Here is a 24,179-nt window from a genome sequence, read left to right on the forward strand (position 1 = left end):
CTACAACGTACATTTAGAATATTAACTGGCTGAGACGCTCATGACATTTTTAAAACTGAACACTTCCCAAAATTCTGATAAAAATCTATTGCCTCTGACTTGAAGCACCATTTATTCAATGCTTTACCTTTGCACCCATCCCACCACACTCAAGCCCCTTGCCTTATGTTCTAAACTTCCTGTTTTGGGAACAGTCACTATGGCCTCACAGAAATTGTTCTGACACTATTGTAAAGAATAGACATCATCTTTAGGAACTTCCAAAGGCCTAATAAAACCAGGTACCAGCAGTGCACTGAGGAGCCTGAATCCCACTGAATACTCCAAGACTTGGGCTCAAAGGATGTTATGCTCTGATTTGCAATGGAAGTGGTAACTTTAATATTCATCAGTGTGTTCCAAACTTCACCTTTCCTGACTTCTAAGTAACCCAGCACTCATATGCATATGCAATACTGTGCAAAACTTGTACTTAAATATATTGATGTTTCCATAGCAGCTGAACCACAGGGCCGTGGATGCAGACACAGAGAAGACGTTCTTCTCCAATATCAGTCCACAGAAGCCTGTAAGAAAATCCAGGAGATGGCTTAGTTTGTTTTCAAACCTTGCCCCAGAGTTAAATCTTGGCAACAAGAGCACAGGATCAGCTCCTTCCCTTGCTGCTGGCATCAGCATTAGGATGATTCCAGAACAATGCCAAAAATCAAGACTAGAGTTATCCCCTCAGGTGACTGGTGCATGTCACTGCTCCATGTCTTCAAGAGTAGTTTCACAAGGTGGGACAGTGGGACTCAGTGCTCTGAAGAAATGAAGTCTCTAGGTTCTCTTGCCTTCTTGGGCACCATTTTCTTTACCGTTGATGAGTTTGGCAGATTTTTGCTTTTAGTGGACGTTGCTTTCCTCTGTTTTTGATGAGTGGTTCGGAGAGATTTCAGCCCCAGCATCTCACAGTACTCATTGCACTGGTGGAGGGCTCTGAACTGCTCAATGAAGGAAAAGGAGCAGTTGCCTTTGAACCCCTTGTATCTGTAGTAACAAAGGAAAAAAAAAAAACCCAAACGGGAATTCAAGGTTCATTTTCAGCACAGGGAGGCAGAATATGATGGCTGACTCATAAGCAACCTGAAAACATCAAGCAAGTCTCCTCTACCCATGCTGGCTTGAAAAGCATTGACTGCCACAAGCTCAGACTGGATCATTGGCAGGTGAGGGGAATCAGTAACAAGTGGTGACAGAAGAGGGAAAAGCATTAGAGGCCAAGCTCTGTGGGCTGGGTCCTGGCACTGTCTTTTATGGCCTTAAGCTGGGAATACAATTGTCTGCTGGCTACCTTTCTCAGTAGCACACAAATCAAATCCATGATACATGATGTACATGATGTACATCTAAACATGTACATCAGTGCCATGCTATGCTGCTCCCCTCCCCTGGCTGCCTACAGGATCTGAAGGAGCCAAGCCCCTCAGGGCAGGATGGAAGGAATGTTCTGAGGAAGGCAGTCTCATCCAGCCTCCACAGTTCCCAGGCCACCACTGTGCCATGAGAGTTCCAGAGCACATGTATCCCTGTGCTCAGCGAGCCTCTGGGTGCTCACAGTCCTCCCAGGACCTGCTTGTTAAGCTGCATCAGCTTATTTTACAAGATGCACCTGCTCCTTGAAGGGCCTCCAGGGCCTGCTTGTTAAGCTGCAACGGCTTATTTTACAAAGTGCACCTGCTCTTTGAAGGAGTAATTTTGTTTCTCAGGAAAATTCTCAGGATGGAGAAGGGAGAAAAAAGGCCACCATGCTCCTCTCCTTTTTTAACCTTAATCAGTGCCTGTTCTACTCTGTTCTCTTGGTTTGCTGGACATGCAGTGTCCTCAGAGCTGAACTGTGAGCTGTGACTACACAAAACCAACCAAACAAGATTTGGTACAGAGGATGCTCATTGCCAGCATCCAGAGAACTGCCTTCCTCAGGCAGACTGCACAGTGCTCAAGACAATACTGCTGCTCTGAAAAGGTCAGGCTGCTGCTGACAGACAGGCCCTGCTCTGCAGACCCCACTCAGCTGGGTCTGAACAACAAGTTAACCTTGAAGGGATTCTCCTATCCTCTCCAAGTAATATGTGTGTTTGTTTAACCAAAGAAGGTTGAAGAGGTGCATCATTGTTACCCCAAGACTATATCCTGGAGTCCAGCAGGATCATCATCAAGTTCTCTTGCTCCTTTGGAGAGATAAGAGACTTCAGACTTTACTGAGCTGTTCTCAAGAGCTCACAGGCGTGTGCTGTGCTGGTGGATGCACCAGACACACCCACAGAACAAGCACAGGCAAACACATCTACCCTCAGCTGGGGAATCTCCTCTATCCAGCACCAAACCAAACCAAATATTCCTTAAACATGAAGGGGAAATGGATTTGTCCTCAGGTTTAAATCCCCAATGTTACCATGTGGAGTGAAGGTAAACTTGTCAGTGCCCTGGCAGCAGGCAGGGTCTCAGATCCAGCCTTGGCAGCCAGCACTGCTGTTAATGGCCATAACCGTGGGTGACTACGCTGCTGATCCCTGCCTGGTGTGCACCATTCCTGGATCAACCCCAGTCATGCACAGCCCTACTCTGCTCGCTGCCTGCACAGAGCCAGGCACTGTGCTGCGCTGCTTCTGTTTCCATTTGCCGGAGAAGACACGAGCAGCTGATTTTTGGGCTCGGGTGCGGATTCAAGCTCCCCAGGCGCTGCTATTCCTTGGTGCGCAGCGCCATCTGCTGACCGAACTGCGCTACTGCGCCTGCAGCGCGCTGACCGCGCCTCTGCTTTGGGCTCCTCCGCTTCACCGCTCCCGGCAAAACACATGGAGCAAGGACAAAGATCAAAATTCCTTCCTGCACACATTGCAGGCTGTTCTGGAGTACAGAAGAGAGACCTTCTGTGTCCGCTCTGCCAGCACAGCTCAAGGCAGCCCAGTGCCACCTGCATTTCTGGCTCGTGCTCTGGACCATCGGTTCTCCCTTCATGGGACCAGGCTAGCTCTGAGCAGCTCGGCTGAACACAGCCCAGAGCAGCAAGACCCAGCAACACACGCGAGCCCTGGGCACTTGGTTGATTTTCCCACCCACGTTCACAGAACTAAAAGTCCAACTGCAGACATTAATAGGGAGATCTTCTATTCAGGAAAGAAGCAGGAAATCACAATACAGAACCAGGAAAAATCTGTCATCCTGCAGGAATACAATTAGCTAAATAACAAAATAACTAACAAAATTATATTCAATATTTTCAGGAGGCTGTTAATTTATGGAAATTATTTTTCTTTCTATATGCCTGAGGTGATCCTTACTACAGCTTGCATTGTGTGCTCACTTCCTTCTCCCCAGCACAATGTGTGTTTTTATAGGAATCATTTCCCTCAGTGAGCTGGACAACATTCACTAAAGCATTTTTATAAATCTTCTGATTCCCGAGAACAGTGTTGCCTTAATAAAACATTTATGACTTTTTTGGCTCAGAACAGGATGATGTACACTCATTTCAACTGCTTTTACTTTGGATCCACAGCTTCAAGAGTAAATCAGTCAGGAACTGAATGGATGCCAGCCTGCAAATGTTCAGGATTCTTCCAGAATATTCTAAAGTCACATTTTTAATAATTTAGATGATATTGTGAGGTTTCTTCTTGTATCCCAGATATACAGACAAGATCCAATTTAGAATAAAGGCTGAACACATAACCAGACCTTCTTTCTCCTGTCAGATTCTCAAGGGAGAATATGAAGTTAAAGCACTTACCCCCATCCCCTTTCCCTGTCCAGCAGCCACTGCCTACTCCTATCCACAACTCTGCTGGACTGTGCTATAACTAGGAGCCTTAATTAACTCAAGAGAAGTGAGCTAAAGTTAGAATATTACAGGCTTACATCTTGACACATATCCTTAAGTCTCCCCAAAAGAGGTGAAGCCTTTGCACCACCACTAGCAAACAGGCTCTAGAAATGCCCTGAGTAATCTTTTCTTAAAGCTCAGAACTGCTGGTTTTTAGAGAGAAAGGGGAGACATACCATCAAACCCCTTCACAATTGTCCTTGTTTATCAGGGGAGTGGCCAATAACAGCATCCCACTGAGAAGAGTCTTTCTAAAAGCTTGTGTCACAAATATCCATCCCAAAGTTCTGGCACTTTTGCTGGCTGCAGGAGGGATTCCAGCTGCCTTTTGCCCCAGGCTGCAGCCAGTGCTGGCCCCGTGTGTTCAATCCTCCTTCCTCCAGCTGATGGACCACCAGGAGCCTCACCTGCTGTCACCAGAACCCTTCATATCACTTGTGAAGTGCCCTTTGGACAAGCCCGTTTCAAGGGAGGCATGCAGGAAAAACAAGGCTCCATCTACAGGGTAGCCCCATTCTTTCAGAACAAAAGAAATGTGTTTCCTTTACAGGCAGGTTTCCATAAAAAGGAACATGAAAAAGTTAAAAGATTTAGTTAAGGGCAGATGAGGAAAGTGCAACCATGCTGCTGAGAAATGCTGTTCACTCACCCTTTGGCCAGGGTTGCTATGCCAACGTCTGTTAACTTCATCCCTACACCTGCAAGGCAGCAAGGAAACACAGAGCTTAGCTTACATTGGAATTTCTAGAACAATCTTCACATAGGGAGGCATTAAATATTATTTATTGAGTCACCTTTTTCATTTTAATTATTCGCCAAAATTTTTTCAAAGCATTTTAAAGCACCCTAGTTCAGAGGATGTTCTCTGTGTCACCAGCAGTTTCTAGAAGTCAGGCTCATGCCACTATTTTACAGCTGTCAGGGTGATCAACAGCACAGCTTGTTTCCTGTGCTAAGATTTTCTTTCTCCTCCCTTCAAATTACTTCAGGGATCTTGTTTAGATGCCTTGTTGCTATTTTTCCTGCCTTTACTTGTAAAAGAATATAGGATGTTTCCTAAGATTCCAGCTTTTTCTGTTTTTCTTCAAGAAGGGCCTGTCTTCTCCTGCCCCAAATACACTGCAGGACTGAAGAAGAATTACACCCATGGGAGCTGAGGCAGCACTTAGCAAGCACCAGGGTGTTTCTTCACTATTCTTCTTTTTGAAGGAATAGATTTCTTCAAAACTAGCCAGGACCCAAATGTGGAGCATTCTGCTGCTGAGTGACTGTTGATGAGTATTTAAATACAAGAAAAAGGGAAGGACTAGAGTGTCATTAAAACCTGAAGTCCTTTACTCAGCAGCTCATTTCATTAATCTCTGGGTGGTGAGACAAAAAACTGTGTTTGGCTCATACTGAGTGTCCTGATTCACTAAGGTACATGTGAAAGAACAACCCTTCCATTAAGAGTGTAAGGTTTGGTTTTCTTTTCCAAACTGTCCTCTTGCAAGAATATAAGCTAGATAAAAATTGTCCCTACTCAGACAACTCACCTTGCAGGTCAGTGACAAGCAAGTTCCCATTGGTCTTCTCATACACCCAGTGCTGAAAGGTGCAACACTTCTGGCCAGCCTCTGAATCTCTTCTCAGGAAATTCAGTTCCTTGCCATCCTTGACAGAGTATTTCACAAACTCCCCAACCAGCTCCTCCTCCACTGTGGCATAGGGGATGTTATTAGCAGGGCGATGAATAAGAAAAATCGGAATGATTCTGAAACCAAGGGATAGAAACTAATAAAATCCTGAGAATTCTTTCAGTAAGGGGATAAGAAGCAGACAAAAGTGGCCAGTGATCTCGGAGAGTGAATGAACAGCAACCAACTCTAAAGCAAGTTGGAAGAGTTGTAACACTGGTCCCAGGTTTCCTCTTTCCTCTCTAGTCCTAGCAATCAGTGGGCTGCCATGGCACAGGAGAGCACATATAAGCATGTATGTACAGAAAATATATATTCATACTCACTCTGGTACTTCTCCAAAGCCTTCCAAGGGTTCAGCTTCAGCTGCATATAACTTTGCATACTCTCTTGCAGTATTTTGGACATAGCATTCCTGTGTTACAACAGACACGCCTATGGGAATATTGCTCAAGACATTCAAAGCTCATCTGTTTGAAGATGAGGACAGCTCTCTCCCGCCACCGGCCCAGGCAGGCCGGGGCAGCTCACCTGCAGCGCCAGGGTGTAGTTCTTGCGCAGCAGCTCGTCGCGGCTGCGGGTGCCGCAGGTGAGCGCGCTGTGCACCTTGAGCACGCAGGGGTGGCCGGCGGCCAGCGCGGGCGCCAGCCCCTGCAGCACGCGGCTGCGGAACGCCCGCCGGTGCATGCCCTCGCCGAAGTGCCGCCCCTCCGTCATTATCGCTCCGTGCAGCGCCCCGCCGAGGTAGCTGGAGCTCAGGGGATCTTCTCTGAACAGCAGCTGCATGAATTCGATTTCTTCCACACCTGAAAAGTAACAGGAGTCTCTGCAGGCACAGGAGGGGCAGGCACGGGACAGCATCTCGGGACAGCATCTCTCCAGAGAGGAGGAAAAAATGCTGAGTGGAAGTACAGCTTGTGCTACTGGGACCCGAGCAGCTCCTGAGAGGCAGCTGCTTGCCTGTACAATCTAAAGCCGGCGTGGAGAAAGGGGGCAGCTCAGGATCATATGGAGACAAGAGAGCAGCAAACAAGGCTGTTACAGATTAAATCGAGGAGGATCCTGGATTTCACCCCTTTAAACGATCATTGGAATTCTAATGCAAAAAAAACTCATTAGGGGAAAAAAAGTTAAGCACTGAGAGAAACTAAAAAATTCTAACTGCACTTCAAGTGTCTCTAATCATAGCATTTCAAGGACCATCACTAAAGAAGATAAACAGGAGAACAGAGCTACACCACAAGGGAGACCTTCCAGCTGCCCCTTGCAGTTATCTCTGGTTTAGCCTCTTTTCGAAGCACAGAGGAGACACTACACAGATAAGGCCAGAATTAGAACACTCCTTAATTCCACCTAAAATTCTCTGATTAAACGTTATGCAGTGCTACCAAATGAAAAGCCCTGCCTTTATATGCACAAGGAAATAAATGTTTAATTTTAGTTCTTCAAGGAAAAGAAAGAAAAGTCTCCATGCCAACTGCAGGCCTGGGTGTCTGCAGGCTGTTCAGGAATGACAGCCCCACTGGCAAGGCACTATTTTTAGCTGCAGCACAGGACACAGGCTGGGTGTCACTGAACACCAGTTAACACACAGGGAGAGCATTCCAAAGCTCCATGCCTGCCTTTGCTGGAGTACAGTTACGCAGTGGGTGACCTGCAGGAACCCTGTGTTTGTGCCAGAGCTGCCAGAGCTCCCTGTGTGCCTGCGTCTCTGTATGATGCCATGCAATGCTACTTCACTTTATATTTACCTTCATAACTCTGAGAACTTGAGAGACGTTCCAATACTAGGAGGAAACAAATAAATGAATTTTGTAGTAAAAAACTCTGAATGGAAACTGTCACTGTCATTGTTATTAATTGAAACTGTCAACTAAGGCTTACCTGCAGCAGTCAGATGGAACTCAGCAGTCACCTTTCCATACACATTATTCAAGCAGCAATAATACATTCCCTGGTCTTGGTAACTGGCTTCAGCTATTGCCAGAGAGACAGGAGAGTCATCCTGGGCACTGGAACAGAGCATTTTGTGCTATCATATATTTCACTTGTTATCACTGGAAAAACTGATAAATTTGATCTCTCTGCACTGTTTATTTGTTTCAACACAGCACAATTATTTAGCAGATAATGATATGTATAATACTACAATGGATATTGCAATACAACAATCAAAATCAGAAGAGTTAAAACAAGAAGAATCAGAACGCAAAGTTTAACCAATTCATACAACTTTTTCTCTCCATTCAAAAGAACATCTAAGAAGAATCCTTTCTACAAAATTTTTCATCTTCTCAGAAGTGTGTATTCTGATGGAAATAGCTTTTCTTTTTATTTTTTTTGGATAATATTAACTTTGTGTTTTTGAAACATTCTGAACAGTTTTTTAGACGAGAATGTCATTACTGCTACAAGGAAAATAACTCATTTCATTTAAATGGAAAAGTTTTTTCTTTCCACTCTTCTCTAGGTTAAATGAGGTTCAAACTTCTTTTGGTATTTTTTTGGAATCTAGATGACACTGGCTGTGAAGAGGCTGAGAGGTGATGGAACACAAACTGTGACCAATATCAATTGTGAGATCTGCCTCCTGTGAATAGCAAGGTCACCTGAAACTGCCAGTCCTTCAGAAACTCTCCCTTACCTTCTCTGCAGCCGAGCCAGTACCTTGGAATCTTTAGTCCATGTAATGGTGGAGTCACCATGAATGTCACCAAACTGACAGCACAGCTTAATACTGCCAGAGCAGTCGGGGAATAACTCTGCTTGGATCTTCTTCAGCAGCCTGGGGGCTTGAAACAGAAGAACAATTTAGGATTTCAAGGCAATTCTATTGTCCTGGCATTTTAACATTTCATGTAAAGAACATGAATGCTGAAGTCTCTGGTAAGTAATTATAACTTCTCGTGTCTCAATACTAATAGCTAATAGAATTTTTCAGCTGATCACTGCCTGGGAGAAAGTTCCAGAAGGTTCTGCCAGCCGGGATCTCTGCCTCACAGAACGCTCCAGTGTCTTTGCACATGGGCACAGTGTGAGCAGGGGGCTGGAGGGCACTTGGAAAGAAAGGGAATCAACATATATTTAGAGATGAGTTTTGGGGTCACAACACAGCCCTGCCTCAAGTGACACACCCCTGCCTGAGGCAAGAGATGTAAAATGCAAGTTGTTTTGTTTCCTACTGTGCTAAGTCTGAGCTGTTGCACTGTGAATGAGGTGGGATGGCACGTGTCCCTCGGGGATGCCATTCCTGCAGCAATACTGCAGTAACACCCAACTCCAAGGGTCAGGCACATTGCTATGGTTTTCCCCATTCCCAGTTCCAGACCCCATCCAGTCCAGGTCTCCCCACTGGACTGGCAGTCCCTGAATCCTGGGCCATGTGAACCTTGCTGTATCAGGGCTAAAGTGACACAGAAAGGACATGACAGCTCTAGAAATAGCACTAATGGCTCCAGGTTTCTGCCCTGGCCACAGCCTCCCCTCCTGCAGCTGAAATAATGCAAAGGAACCCTGAGTATATTCCACAGCAACCAAACCAACCTTCCAGGGAAAGGGCCACAAAGATGCTCTAGAGCACAGACATACTTCAGTCAAGGCTGAGGCAGAGCAGAAATGGCTGAAGAAAATTCAGTGTTATCTGATGCAGCCTGAATGTTTAAAACATTTTTCAAGTGTAGCCTTGAGTAATGGAAACAGGCCAGTCATTGCACAGTCACTGCAGTTTGCTTACTCTGCTTTGAAGGAATGTGTCTCTCCTCCCACACATTTGGTTCCCTGGCAAAGGACACATCTTTGAACAGAGAAAAGGCTGGGATTTTTTAAAATGTGATTAGAAAAGTAGAAGTCTCATGAGACAGCACAGTAATTAGTGTGTGAAAAGCTCCACAAATTTGTAGCTTACCTTTAGCTGCTGTTCAGTCTTGCTCTGGCCTATTAAATCATTTTATGATGTGAACATGAAATGTCATGTCAAAAGGTAAAAATAAGACCTTGGTCCTTGCAAACTACCTATAGAAACAACAAATCCCTCATTGGCCCAGCTGTCACAATCCTGCTACAGTGTTAGCAATCTTCTAGAGACTCTGACAGCAATCCAATCTGCTTTCAATCATATGTTTCCTATAACAGTTTAATATTGCTTATTTCATCTGTGTCATTTTTGCAGCAGGGCAAAGCAATGCAGAACCAGCCAGAAGTCAGCATATAGGAACTCAAAACATTGTTTATCAGTGGTACCTTTCTGCTAACAGCAATACTTTGCTAGTAATAAATCCTTTGGTAACCAAGAGGGGAGAGTTGCAGTTGGGAGCTGCAATGCAGGAGCATAACTGGAAATGCAGCCCTGTGGGAACACAGCAAGTACTGGACTCGCAGCTGCTGAGTGGTGTGTAGCTGTGTGGTACCATTATACTGTTCATCCATGGAAAGTTATTCCAAGAGGCCAATGAGGCAGTGACTATTTCAAACAGGTTACGAAGTTCATGGATTGAATATGGTTGCCAGCTGGGAAAAGGGTTCATCTCTGGCATGGGCACAGCACTCATTACTAAGTGCACAAATCTGGAAATAAAGCTCCATGAGGGCAGGACACCTTCAGCTGGCTGAGTCAGTCTGAAAGAGGCTTGCAGTGCCTTTCAATAATCTGAATTTTGTACAGTAGCCAGAATAATTGAAAAAGGCAGAAAAGAAAATCTGTTTTCTCTTACCTTTGCTGTCCTTTTTCAAAATGAGTTTCCTTTGCTCTTTTCTATCCTCTTTATGAATCACGCCTCCCTCGCTCTTCCCAGACCTTTTAACGCAGCTGGGATCCTTGCTGACACTTCCCCTCTCATCCAGCCTGGGTTTTTTGGACTGAGTTGCTGCTGGTAATTTCTTCTTAGCTCCAGCAGCTACATGCCCACTCTTTTTTGGGTCCTCTTTACATTTGATGGGCTCAGGCTCTGCAGCAGCCAGTGGTGTCTGGCAGGATTTTGACCCTTCCTGATTTCTTTGACTTTCTGTGGTGACTAGGAATGGATCAAGTGTGGTCCATGCCAAAGAGAATGATGGAGTTCTTCTGTGGGATGCTTGTTCTTGAGAACACTGGTTGTTCCCTGCACCAATTGGTGGCAAATTAACAAAACCACTTACTACACTCTCTGCTGTCCTGACTTCCTCCTTTTCATCATACTCAGTGGACTTAATTGAATTCTCAGTCACAGTTATCTTGCTGGAAGGGATCAAGTCAGGACAAGACTGCTCCGTGCTAATATTCATAATCTGTTTCAGAGTCTGGGGTCCAGCCAAAGTGTGCAAAGGAGTCTTTGTTTCAGCTTCATCTGGGTTATATTCGATAGCTCTTGGAATTTCACGTTCATTTTCACACAAGGCTAATTTCCCTGTGGTTTCTCCAGGGACCCTCTGCAACAGATCCTGCCATGACTTGCAGGAATTTTTCAATGTAGCTATATTTTTGTTTACTTTGACTCCAGTTTGTATAGATACAGTTTTCCCCTCACTTCTTGTGCCAGGACATGCCTCTGCAGATTCACTGGAAAGGCTCTCTGAGTGGCTTACAGGTGTGAGGAAGGGCAGGGTTTTGTTTCCAAGCAGTTGTTGGGAATGTAGCTGATCCCCAGAACCTGCATCCTCCCCATCTGCTGTGCTGTGGAGCTCACCCTGAGCTTCCCGAGGCAGCGCGGCACTGGCTGATGTCACACTTCCAGCAGCATAGGTGGGATTTTTTGAAGAATCTATTTTTAACTCTTGGTCAGACTTGAAGGTGCTGTCAACAAAAAATGAATATTGTTCTGCTGTATTATAAGGGGAAGTCTGACTCTCTAAAGCCTGACTAACTCCTGAGTCACAGGAAGTTTCAGGCCCATGCTCCTCAGGTATGCAAACCTCTCTCTGCTCTCCTCCCGGTTTACATGGTTCACAGCTGGGCACTTCCAGATAAAAATCTCTTAAAAACGGCCCCCCAGAAGTGGGAGGGACTGCACCTTCTTGTTCTGCTATTTCTGTCAGTTGGTCTGTATTTTGGGGTAGATTGTTATGTGTTATGGTTTTGTGAATCTGAATTGAAGTAGGCGATTGCATTACATAACTGCATTTCTGTGCATTAGAAACAATTTGAAAATCCTGACAGCCACTATTTTTTGAAAGATGGTAGCTGTCAGAATTAGTGTCATTTGGTGCATTCAAGCCTGAATTATTTCCTTTTTCTTGTAAATTCACTTCATAATTTTTATGTGCGGCATTAACAGAAGATTGCTCTGCATGTGTGAACTGACTGGTATTTTCACTGGGGATAATGTCTTCCTTTTCAGGGAAATAAGCCAGTTCTTCTCTCACTGGATAACAATTCTTAAAATGACAGCCTTCTCCAGGTACAGACTCATTTATCATGGCTATGTTGTATTCAGTATGAAGTAACTGTCCAACTGTCCCATGTGACATATCTGATATGTCAGCTGGATTTGCTCTGGGACATGCTAAATTACCACTCTGAGCATTTTGTAACCTTTGAAAAGAATCTGCTTCACATGTTTGGGCAACATTACTAACAGCAAGCTTCCCTTCCCAAGTCACAGTGGATGCATTCCTGTCTGTGGCCATTGGATTTGGTTCCAAGCACTCCTGGGTACTTAAGAGGACATTGTTTGCTGAGACACAAATGGGTGGCGTTTCCCTCTCATTCCCAGCGCCAGAATCTAGACAGACATCATCTGTACCTACCACTTGTGCAAGACAAGTGTTTCCTAGGGATGCACTCTCATGTGCTGCAGCTCTCTGCAGGAGGATGTCAGAAACCTTGCAGTCATCTTTCTCAGTTCTGGGGCTATGAGCTGGTTCTGTGATGAGTTCCTGCTCTCCTGTCAAATCCATTGGCAAAGGATGATCGGAACAGATCTCCTGCACAAAGTTCAGTTCTTTGGTATCAGGGACTTTGATATCTGTCAGCCTTGTACCTAAACTTGGGATGACTCTGTTTTCAAATGGGATTTGATAGTCTGAGTCATCTTCATGAAGAAGTTTCCACAGCTTGTCATGCACTGCAGATATATCAGCATCTCCTTTGCACTCGGGCTCTCGGGATTCCAGGACTGATTTGGGATTAGCTTCAGACACAGCCTGGGTGGCTGATCGGCTGCAGAGGATATCTGGGTTACTGCTGGCAGGTATGACAAGCCTAGAGCTTTGCTCTCCCTCCCCTGGCTCATCACACAGCTTTGCAGAAGAGAAAACAGCACACAAGCATTCCTGTTTATCAGGAGCACAGTCCATATCCCATAGAGGAGAAGGGGAAATGTCATTCTTTGACTTTTTGCCGTTACTAATCATTTCTTGTCCAGAGAAGACTTCTTGGTGACAGCCTTCTCTCTTTTCACAAGGAGCACAGTGAAGAGAAGAGGTCTGTAAATCTGCATTCTTTACTTGCAGCACGTTTTCAGTGGAGAGCTGGCTGGCTCCTGAACTCTCACAAGCCGTGAAGACACCTTCCTTTTCTGTTCTGGGCTCCCCACAGAGGTTCTCACAGTTCTGGGTAACGCTTTTAAGATTAGCACCTTGACTCTTCAAAGAAGGAAAACAGAACAATGTAATTAAACATTAGAACTACACCTTGACACAGGCCTGAAGGTTTGCAACTTTTTTTAAACTTTTTTAAAAGAATGTTTTTCAACAGTAGAGTTTCTGACTTGTAACTATCAACATAATGGGTTGAAATCAACCTCCTGGGTCTGAGGCTGAAAGTGTTGCTCCTTAGAGAAACATTGCTAATGAAGCTGATCAATTTCCAGTTTCTCACTGTTTTTAAGACAGAAATAGTTTTGCAAGGTAATTCTCCTCTGCAAGTTACATTTTGCACAAACGGAGTGTAACAAACCATCCCTAGAATACAGACAAAAAGTATATCACTGCCTCTGGGTCTCAGCTGAGCTGTAGTTCCAGCCCAACCAGGACGCCCCTGCTTGCTCTGACACAGGGCTACAGCCCCTCTGGCACAGCTCAGGCCCGAGCTGCCTCCTGCAATGCCAAGCTCTCATCTCAGCCAGATGCTCAGTTACCTGGAACTTCTGTGTTAGTTCTGCTTCTTTCCTGTTTGGATAACAAAACTTAAAAAGATATAAAAGTGACATAAATTAGTCTCGGGAAGGTCAAACCAAGGCTCTCTCAGATTTCATATGAAGGGGCTGTTCTGACATGAACAAAACCAGAATAATGGCTCTGTAACTCAGGAGTGACAGCAGCACCTTGTGCCAAGGTGCTGAACACTGACAGGGACCCAAGGATGCTGACCACTGACCACTGACAGGGACAGGGTGCTGAACACTGAACACTGACAGGGACAGAGTGCTGACCACTGACCACTGACAGGGACAGAGTGCTGAACACTGACCACTGACAGGGACAGGGACAGGATGCTGACCACTGACAGGAACAGGGTGCTGAACACTGACCACTGACCGGGACAGGGTGCTGACCACGGAACTCTGACAGGGACAGAGTGCTGAACACTGACTGGGACAGGGTGCTGAACACTGACCACTGGCAGAGACAGAGTGCTGAACACTGAACTCTGACTGGGACAGAGTGCTGACCACTGACCACTGACAGGAACAGGGTGCTGACCACGGAACTCTGACAGGGACAGGGTGCTGAACACTGACCACTGACAGGAACAGGGTGCTGACCACTGACCACTGACAGGGACAGGGTGCTGACCACTGACCACTGACAGGGACAGGGTGCTGAACACTGACCACTGACAGGGACAGGGTGCTGACCACTGAACTCTGACAGGGACAGGGTGCTGACCGCTGAACACTGACAGGGACAGGGTGCTGAACACTGACCACTGACAGGGACAGGGTGCTGACCACTGAACTCTGACAGGGACAGGGTGCTGACCGCTGAACACTGACAGGGACAGGGTGCTGACCACTGACCACTGACAGGGACAGGGTGCTGAACACTGAACTGTGGCAGGAACAGGGTGCTGGCTGACTGCTTACAGAGACCAGCTCCCCAGCGACACCCAGCAAAGCCTCCTGGCTCTCTGTACACTGTGTAACATCATACAGCTGACACTGTTGGTGTCTTGGACCTATTATTAATAAAGTTGCTTTGAAGCACCAGGCAAATAAAGAATTTCACCTGGGGCTAGGCCATGAGGTCATGGTGTGAGGAGCCTCCCACCTTGACCATCTAACAGAAGGAGAAGTCACCCAGCAGAGCAGGTGCTGCACAAGACACGCTGCAAAGGTTGTTCCAGTTGGAACACTTGGTGCCAAGGGGAAGTGTAAATCCTCGGGTCATTAGTGCTGTGATCCCGTGGCTGCTCTGCAGCCCTCAGCAGGGCTGATTCCCACAGGGACAGGGAAAGTACAACACCCTTCCAAAGCAGTGGCGGGGTTTGCTGCCAGCCCCTCCCCTTGCTCCTGCAGAGCAGGACCCTCGCTGGGTTCCAGCAGACACTCCAGGGCACTTCTACAGAAACCTGTGTGCAGCAAGAGTGTCTTTCTTGCCTCTCTTAGATTACACAGACAGAATTCTGAGGAGTTTCTGGCTTACTGTATGTGTGTTGTGAGAAGCTGTCCACATTTTTCTAGTGCCCCAAAAAAGGAGCAGTATTCAGGCGGGATGCTTTTGCTTGGCTTATTTTCAAGACCACATAATTTTGAACCTCCACCTGAATTTCACTGTCATACACACATGTTTAAAACAGGGGTTTGATCTGTGCCCAACTCTCACCCTTTTGTGTACACCAAGACTCAGTTCATGTCCAATGTAAAGTTTTGGCCATGGAAGTGCAGGCATACTGACTATGCACATCAAGAGTCTAATTGGCCACTCTGAATTTTATGCCAGGCACCTGACAGCTGCTCTTGGCTAAGAGGCTTCTGGGATTTCAATTATTGCACTGCACCTGGGGGGGAAAAAGCAAACAAGGCCTCTGGCAACCACAGCCATACACCCTGTCAGGAAGCTCTGAGGAGTTTAATTCCAGTGAGGGCTATTCCCCATCACAAGCACATCATGCACTCCTCGAATGGGACTGGAATTTTTATGTACCATAAAACCAGAGAAATGTATGAGCATTTTTCAGAAAGAAGAATGCAGTGATTTTTTGATTGCTGAAGACACCCCAGTGGTGAGATTAAAGTCACTCTACAGTGACTCTACACCCAGAACTGGGAGATGTTTTTGCCCAAATAATCAGATGAAGAGAAGCATGTGCAACTGGAAAAAACTTTTGTTGTGACAAAAAGGTTTTTTTCTATGCAATTAGCTACACACATTCAAATCAGAAAAAAACTAGTGACAATAAGATTATTCATGATTTAATAGTATTTATAGATCTTGAGTCTTTACTATATGAAATAAAAATGATGATTCAATTTTCCCACTTGGGAAAACTGGTAGAGCATCATACCAGTCTCTACAACTGTAGTGATTTCTCCAGCTGATTTTCTACCAACAGGATAAAATATGCAAGTACATGGAGAGTACCATGAGGGTTTGATCTTTTAATTGGTTTGTACATTTCAACTGGAATATCCAACTCTTTCATTGTTTTATTTTTAAAAATCACAGAGCTCTATTCATCTCTGTGACATGAACTCTCTTCATTGAATTCCCTTCATTGTTACAAAACCAGAGCAAACCCCTGTTGGTTTCTGACACCATAAGTAGAAGACAATTTTGTTGAATACAGATTAAAAAGAAAGTAAATCAAAGCATTCTCTGCTCACAACAGGTATTTGAGAAACTTTCTGGGTTGAAAGAAGCATTTCTTTGCTAAGACCTGTGCAATAGCCTCCATATCAGATTTCCCTATCCAGCTGTCCAGAGGCCCATTAGTGCCTCTTACCATTATCAGGCTCACTCTATAATTAGAACAGCTTAGGCTTTACTTGGGCCTTTTCTAAACCCAGATTTCCCTCCCAGCCGTAGCTGTCATTCAGAAGTACATGAATAGTATCTCTCAAAGTAATTCTGATTTTACATTATTTTGCGACAAGCAGGAATAAATTGCACTGAGATCAGCAGAGCAGCTCTTTGTGTTAAATGATAAACATGTTACTTACCCCAAACGAGATGTTCTCATCTGGCATCTGGTTTTGCTCAGGCAGGCCCCGAGTCCTTTTCCCTTCCCAGTGACTGTCTGTCTCTGTATCTGCCTCTGCTGGACACAGACCAGCCTGCATTTTCCTGCTTTCCGTCTCCTCGGGAGTCTGTGTTGAATGGACACCTTCCAGACTGGGAGACGGAGCTCTGGACTCCCTGCCCTCTGCTGCAGCCTGCAAAGACTGTCCTATAGTACTTACATATCTGCAGAGTTCTAGAGGGTTTAGCAGCTTGAAAAGGTTTCTCCTCAGACTTTCTGTTAAGGTACAGACAGGGTGCCGTGCGCTTCCCTCTGGCACATTCCTTCTCCCCTCCTCCCGCAGCAGTGAGCTTTCCCCCAGGGCGTCCCCGTCGGGGCTGGTTTCTGTCACTGTCCCCGAAGCCTCATCTGTGCAAGCAGCACCTATGCCATTGGCAGAGGAGTCTGCCTGGGCAGGGACAGTGTCCGTGGGCTTTGGCTCATCCCTTGAGGAGCCTGCAGCCAGATGGCCACTTCCATCAGTCTCTTCTTCACTTCTCGGATGCTCATTTCCAGTGGCTGCAGAAGCAACAGGCACTTGATTTTTCTCTTTGTCTTTCAAAATGGTACTTTTGTCTCGGTGGTGTCCAACAGTGAGAGTCATCTCTGTCTGCAGAGCTGACTGGCTCATAGAGGGGTCTCTCCTTACGTTTACTCCTTCAATTTTTGACTGATGCTCACAGAAGCCAATGGGGGTATCCACAGGCGTAGTGTTATCTGACACTTGGAACACAGAAGGCATTTCACTGAGGAAGTAAGCACACCCATCACAATCCTTACCCAGTTTAAGATCATCTTCATCATCACTTTCTAATAAAAATTGTAATTTCTTTCTCCAGATTTCATCTTCGTGCACTGTAAGGACATCTGAACATTCAAAGTACTCCAGGTCATCATCAGAAAAATCATCATTTATACTTGTTACTTTCTCTGCACAAATCTCCAGAACAGCAGCAGGATTTTCAGAGTCACCTTTTCCAAAATCGGTGTGATTACCCACGGAAGTGTCTCCCTGCTCACCGAGCAGGGAATTCGTGGTTAGAGATCTGCCCAGCCCAGTCGTTTTACATGCCTGGACATCTGCCAGAGATCCAGAGTCTTGTGTGCTAAGGCAGCAGCTGCCTGTGTGACAAGTGGTCACACCTGTGGGGTGGGAAGGCCCCTGCCTGCTGCAGTACTCCTGGGCGCTTCCCGGCGTGACACCAACTGCACCGATGAAATGAAGCAGGTCACCACCATCCTCTGACAAACCCCTCAGGCAGGAAAAAGTTGCCTGGGACTTAACTACATTCTTAACATCCATGTTGTCTCTGTGTTAGGCAAGCGTCTGAGGGATTTCTCAAGCGGAGACAAAACTCCTGCTTTTCTGAGCTTCTCAAGCAATAAATGAATGATTTTTGAGAGTCAAAACAGACTCAGCCTCACAGGGGGAACTCTTGCATTGTGCAAAATGTTTCCCATTGTGCTCATTCTGCCCTGAAGTCTGCCATGAGTCCACTTAGGACAATAACAAATTCTGGGCAAGTTTTGTTCTTTGTATCTGGTTCTGGGTCAAGAAAACTCATTCTAGCTCTCAATGAAGTGCAGATCTCATTCTGTGCACCTGCAAGTAAAAGAAACACAAAATTTAAAACTACTTTTGAAATGGCTATAGGTATTTTCTAAAAGGTGGTCATACTTGCAAGCGTTTCCAAAACAAGAAATCATTATTTAAAACCCAAGATCAGGTATTTAGGCAGTAAACCTAATCCAGCTGTCTATGCAATGGCACTTACTGGCAGCACACTCCAGCAGTCTGGGGTGATGTGTGCTAGGAGAACAAATCCTTGAGCACACCCACACATCCCTGTGGCACCTCGACAGGGGCTCTAGTACACAGCCTTCCAACTTTTCTAAATGCAAACAGGAGCCTGCAGACAATGTACATTTCCCCACGTACACCACTGCTACAGCTACCTGCTGGGAGTCACACTGGCACGACAGCAGGCTGTTCCTTCAGCTGGCATCACAGGGACATGAATCCCAAACTCTGTTTGTAGAAATACCCAGAACAACCAGCCTGCTTAGACTTTATAGGGAAATTTCTGTTTAAAGCAATTCTCTTGTGCTCTGGCTTGATGTTTGTCATTCCTGTGCTGAAAGAGCAATGAAATGAGGCAGATTGGCTTCAATTTCCTGCTCATATTGAGTTTTCCCCTCAAGTAGGTGTGCAGTAGCAAGGTGGTGTGGCAATGCTGAATTCACATAAAATCCAAGTGAAATACACCAAAAGACTTCCACTAGCTGAATCCAAAGAACTGTGGAGTTATCCTTCTCTTCCTGCAATGAAGCCCTTGTTTCCTTAGCATTGCCAAACCTTAAGATTTTAGATATTTGAGATGTTTTTGTAAACTGCTAGGGGCACTCTGGTTCATGGGTCACCTTGGAAAAGGTGTGACATTGGTCACGCTGGAAAAGTACTGTGGCAGTTTCAGGTAAATTTGACCTCCTGGAGATGCCAGACTAACAGCTCTGAAAAAAAGTGACTACATTTATTCCAGAATTGGTGAAGAACAGCAGGAAAAGCTTTCTTGCCATGAAAAATGAAGCCATTTAAAGACACCTGTGTTCATTCTCCTTCCCCTTCCCTGTGCTTCTCTGTAATGATGTCTGCAGCTCTGCCCTGTCCCACAGCCCCCAGCCCTGCCCAGCACTGCCTCCAGGGCCACAGGCAGTGCCCAGCAGGTGTCACAGGTTCTGCAGGTGACACAGGTGCAGCTCTGTGCCACGGGTACTGCAGGCTGCCCAAAGGAGAGAGCTGGAGCTGGGCTGGAGCCTGGTGCTGAAACAGCAGGAGCTGTCAGACTTCTCCATATGATAATTATATTGGATTTCCATGCACTGTCAGGTGCAACTGCAGAAATGAAAACAAAGTAACATTCCAGGAGGAAAACTGCACTAAATGATGGGCTTCAACCTAAGACAAAGAGATACTATTTCTTAAAATCTGGGAAGAAAATGGAAGGTATTAAGATTTTTTAAAAATTCCATTACTGAATTTAGATAGAAACTGGAAAGAGAACTTTTAGTATGCTACCCTCTCAGCTCATCAGGAAAACTTGTGACAGAAGATGCACAATGAAATTCACATGCCAGAGTGCTGTGGCTGCTTGTCCCAACTCTCACTCTGCAAACCAAAGATGTTACTTGCTGGATCAGGTCCTGGCTCACTCACAGCAGGAGACATTGAAGCACAGCCACACAGAAGGAATTCCCACACCAGGTCTGAGCAGGTCACAGTAGGAAGCATGCCTGGCTCGGCTCTCTAATCTTCTGAACACAGATTTCCCATTTCTACTGATCAGAGCCATGGGGAATTTTTATGGCAGTCCTTGAGGCAAATGAAGCACACATTTATGCTCAGCAGGGTCTGCTGTGCCCGAGCTCAGTGCCTGGGAACTGAGATTAAGGGACAACAAAGGTGGGAGCAGCGTGAGAACAGCAACCCGAAAACAGTGCTGGGGTGTGATTGAGGAGAAATATTGAATTGATGCAAACCTGCAACAGTCAGATTAACAAGGAAGCAAGAGGCAGATAGAGCTGCTTCACCAAAACCCTTTGATGGCAGGAAGTTATCAGTGTTTGTGAAAAACAATCAATCTCAAATAATATTTAACAAAAGAATGGATGGGGAAAGCATCAAAATGGCTAGAACAATCACCCAAGGTTTCTGTAAGGCAAATACATAATAAAACAAATTCAAGTCAATTTTCAAAAGAGATTTTTCATTTAAAATTCACACTTTGTCATAATTCCGCGCTGGTTGCAAAAAGCCCATTCACTATTCATAGTGAAAATACTGTCTGAAATTCCAATACTAAATATAAAATCTGATTGTTCAAAATTATTTTCTTTGAAATGACATCTTTCCCAATTTGAATCTTATTTTTATATGTTATTTAATATGTTCAGTATTTGACCATTTTTGAATTACACTCCAACAGGGACGGAAAATTTTTTAAAAATTTAAATTATTTTCTGTTTTGTAGGCAGTTTTGGTGACAAAGCCACTTCTACTCATTTCAGAAGACCTGTGGGATTATTCCTAATGTCAGAAAAAAAATTAACTGACAAAAAAAAATATAAACTTGATTAAACTTAAAAGTGTCCCTTTAAAATTCCTCTCTTGCAACGCTTTTATCCCTACTTTATTAAATTATAGCCAAAACAAAAATCTTCCTTTGTAAGCAATTTTATAGTCACAGAAATTATTTATACAGCCAGCTTATGCATTTTAGCAATCCAGAAGTGAATTTGTTCCTTTCTGTGAGGTTCATGTCCTCTAGAGTCAGTGGAAAAAATCCCTTTAGGACCTCTCTGAAGCATTTTTGTCTCAGCTATGATCTATTGATGGGCAATCTCTGTTCTGTCCTTGTCAGCAGGGTTGCTCCCTATCTCTGAGCAGCACGCCCTGGTCCCCGACCCCCCTCAATCTCCTCCCGTTATCTGCGCAGCCCAGCCCTGCTCGGCCCCGCGTTCCCCTGGCACAGGGAGCCCCGATCACTGCCCAGCTGGAGCCAGGCTGTGCACCCAGGGCTCCTGCCTCACGCCCACCCAGCCCGGAGCAGCGGGAAGGAGAGGCTGGTGTGATGCCCACACAGGGGATATCTCAGCACAACACCTGGGCAGTCACAGACAATGCCTCAGTGCTTCACACTGGGAAACAGCATTTCATCAGCCAGCACTTCGGGCTCTTTTCACGGAGCTGACAGCAGTTCTGGGGTACCTGAAACGTGAGAGAGCTCCAGAAGCACCGTGTGCCTCAGCACAGCCGTGGCTGCAGGAGCTGAGCTGCTGCTGGCCACAGTTCTGCCAGCATCCTTTGCCTCAGGCACTCGAGGATTACCTTTCAGCACAGCTCACACACAAAAAGGCCAGCCCTTCTCCTTTGTCCCCAGGCACACCCGGGGAGAATGTGGATGTGAGCAGCACGCAGTCTGCTCACCCGTTCTTCCAACACTTCTCCAGCAGACAGATCCTGTTTGGAGAGTCAGTGCTTGCGTGCTTTTCTTTTTTTTGTCTGAGCTTTTTGCTTTGAGATAACTGCCCAGCTGACAGCTGAGTTTCCTGCTATGGCCTCCACTCTGCAGATTGAACTTTGGGATCTGGAGTTCTTTTGCAACACAATTATCTCCTGTCCTGTCCTGTCCTACCCTACTACTGTTCTTCGATTTTGCAAAAGCTCCTTCTCCACCTGCCTGAGCACACTATATACATTCCCATACATCCCTTTAAGAGATGTTTTACTGGCAGGTAGCTAAACCACAAAGAAAGCTGGTCATATATGATTAGACTTTATTTAAGATGAACATGAAATATCTCCAAACCAAGCCACCAATAACCACAGAACTTGTCATGATGATGAGCAGAAATGGTCATACACTACATAGATCCGACCAGAAAGATTGCAGGTATGAACAGCAGGATGTAAGAAACATCGATTAAAGCAAGAGAAAGCAGCAAAAGTAGAACAGAAACCATAAAAAAAAAAAGCAAAGGAATCTCCACTAAGCACAGGATCCCAAGATTGACCGACTACAGCACCATACAAAAAAAAAAAATCCATGCAAAAACCAGTTACCTCTGAAATCTGAGTGTCCTGCTTAAATGCTGCTATCCTCCAAAGTTAAAGCTAATTCCCTTGCCATTCTCCCTGGAATATTTCTCAAATATGTCTTAGCTTTCCTACAGAGTTCTGCATACATTTTGTTTAGCTCCTCTAAGATGTCAACAGCTATAATTGCATCCAATCCCCATTCCCACCCTGCCCACTGCTTTGTAACCAGAATTGTAACCAGAAACCAGAATTCCAGCATTCACTGTGACTTTGTGAACTCTACTCACCACAAGGCTATAGTAAGGATTTATAAAGAGGTGAGCCTACACTATTAAAGAGTGAAACATTTGATGGGGTAATAATGAGAACCCATATGCACACAGATTTACAATGATGCATTTTCTACTTGTTTCTTCCCCTCACAGGAGTTCAGTTCTGCCTCAAATACAAACAAAAACTATAACCCCGTTCTTCTTCTCCAAGTCCTTTGAGATACCACAACTAAATGGAACACCTTTAGCAGCATACTTGTCAAAGAGTGCACAGTGTCAGAAACTGAGCAACAGAAAATTACAGTTTATTTACCATTTTATTTATAGTTTTACTATATAAACCAGCTATCACACTATCTATTGGATTAACAAGGTTTAGGTAAGAAAAACAGTGAAACTGTGCCTCTTCAAAAGCAGATGTCTGGAAAATGTGCCCTTGCCAAAAATTCTGTGATATATTGCAGTTCTTTAACTGCCAATATCCAGGGCTTTTTGTCAACATTTTGATTAGTGCAACACCCACTGTAAACAGCACCACAGTATGAAAACACATCAGCCATAATTCATCAGCTAAATGGAATAATAAATGACTGGCTCTGCACATGTCAAACAAACACCTTAATATAGAGTAATTAAAATAAGCAATCACAGCACAACTCTTAACACTGATATGTCTAAATCTATTTTTAACATCTGTCAAGCATCTGACCCTGTCAGACTGAGCAATTCATGAAGCCTGGGAATCATCTGTTGCTACAAGTGACCAGATATTTTCTCAAGAATGGAGGAACTTTTTACCTAATGAGTACTAGACCATGCAATAAATATTTAGAATAACTAAATGTGTTTTTCAGGATACCTGGTATCACTTGCACACTCTTTAGAGAAGGAAGCTTGCTTTTGTACAATTCTGGCTATTTTGTCTTACTGAGACTTGGTGGAAATAATACCAGAGTGTAGGTTCAGAAACAGTGAGCAGAATTCTAAACTCAACATGTTTAGAAAAACCCAAATCTATCAGGATAAACAAAAATGGCTCTTCTTCAGCAGAAGGAAACAACAAATCACCTTTCCTGGTCAATAGCGGCACAAATCACTGTATCCATGTAGTGCATTGATAGTAACAACTTGCTCTACTTCGTTGTCTTTTATGATACACACTTTCTATTTCACAAAGGAGGAAAACAGCAAACAAGTAATTTTCAAAGCCCAAACATCCCGAGCAATCACTCACCCTGCAGCGCTTTGTGGACGTTCTGGGATAGGCTGGTCCGGGCTGGGCCTCCCGGCTGGAGACAAAGGAGGCTGAGTTTGTGCGTTGTTGGGAGCTGCAAGCCGGCGGCAGCTTCGGTGGTGTTTTGGAGTGTGACCTCAGGATAGGGAGCCTGATCACTGAACAGTTTGACTTTCAGGAGAGACGATTTCATTACACGCAGCAGATGGCCCTTCCTGGGAAAACCTCTGCCAGACAGGGAGTTGGCAGTGAGGAGAGGGCACATCCTACTTCCATAGAAGTCCATAGGAATTTCCTAGTGGCCTTGGGACAGAGGAAATGTTGGCCTTAGCTTTTCATAACAAAGCACTGGGTTGGTTTTTGAAGCACCTGCCTAACTTTCCTCCTAGGCACATTGGGAAT

The 24,179-nt window shown here is 45.1% G+C and overlaps 1 protein-coding gene and 1 long non-coding RNA gene across 2 annotated transcripts in view; both read right to left on the reverse strand.

The window, feature by feature from the left end:
- The window catches only part of LOC130265104 (uncharacterized), a 178,310-nt gene that overhangs the window by 15,695 nt on the left and 138,436 nt on the right, over nt 1-24,179 (reverse strand). The window lies entirely within an intron of this gene.
- Nucleotides 62-23,994, reverse strand: ALPK2 (alpha kinase 2). Its single transcript, XM_056513896.1, has 11 exons — nt 23,778-23,994; nt 16,617-18,278; nt 10,251-13,098; nt 8,186-8,333; nt 7,426-7,553; nt 7,293-7,328; nt 6,073-6,347; nt 5,868-5,956; nt 5,401-5,618; nt 4,515-4,563; nt 62-1,029 (listed from the first exon to the last, which is right to left on the reverse strand). Exons 2-11 carry the CDS (start codon nt 17,976-17,978, stop codon nt 795-797), a joined length of 5,388 nt encoding a protein of 1,795 aa, XP_056369871.1. The 5' UTR covers nt 17,979-18,278; nt 23,778-23,994; the 3' UTR covers nt 62-794.

The sequence above is a fragment of the Oenanthe melanoleuca genome, chromosome Z (assembly GCF_029582105.1).
Source record: "Oenanthe melanoleuca isolate GR-GAL-2019-014 chromosome Z, OMel1.0, whole genome shotgun sequence".
NCBI lineage: Eukaryota > Metazoa > Chordata > Aves > Passeriformes > Muscicapidae > Oenanthe > Oenanthe melanoleuca.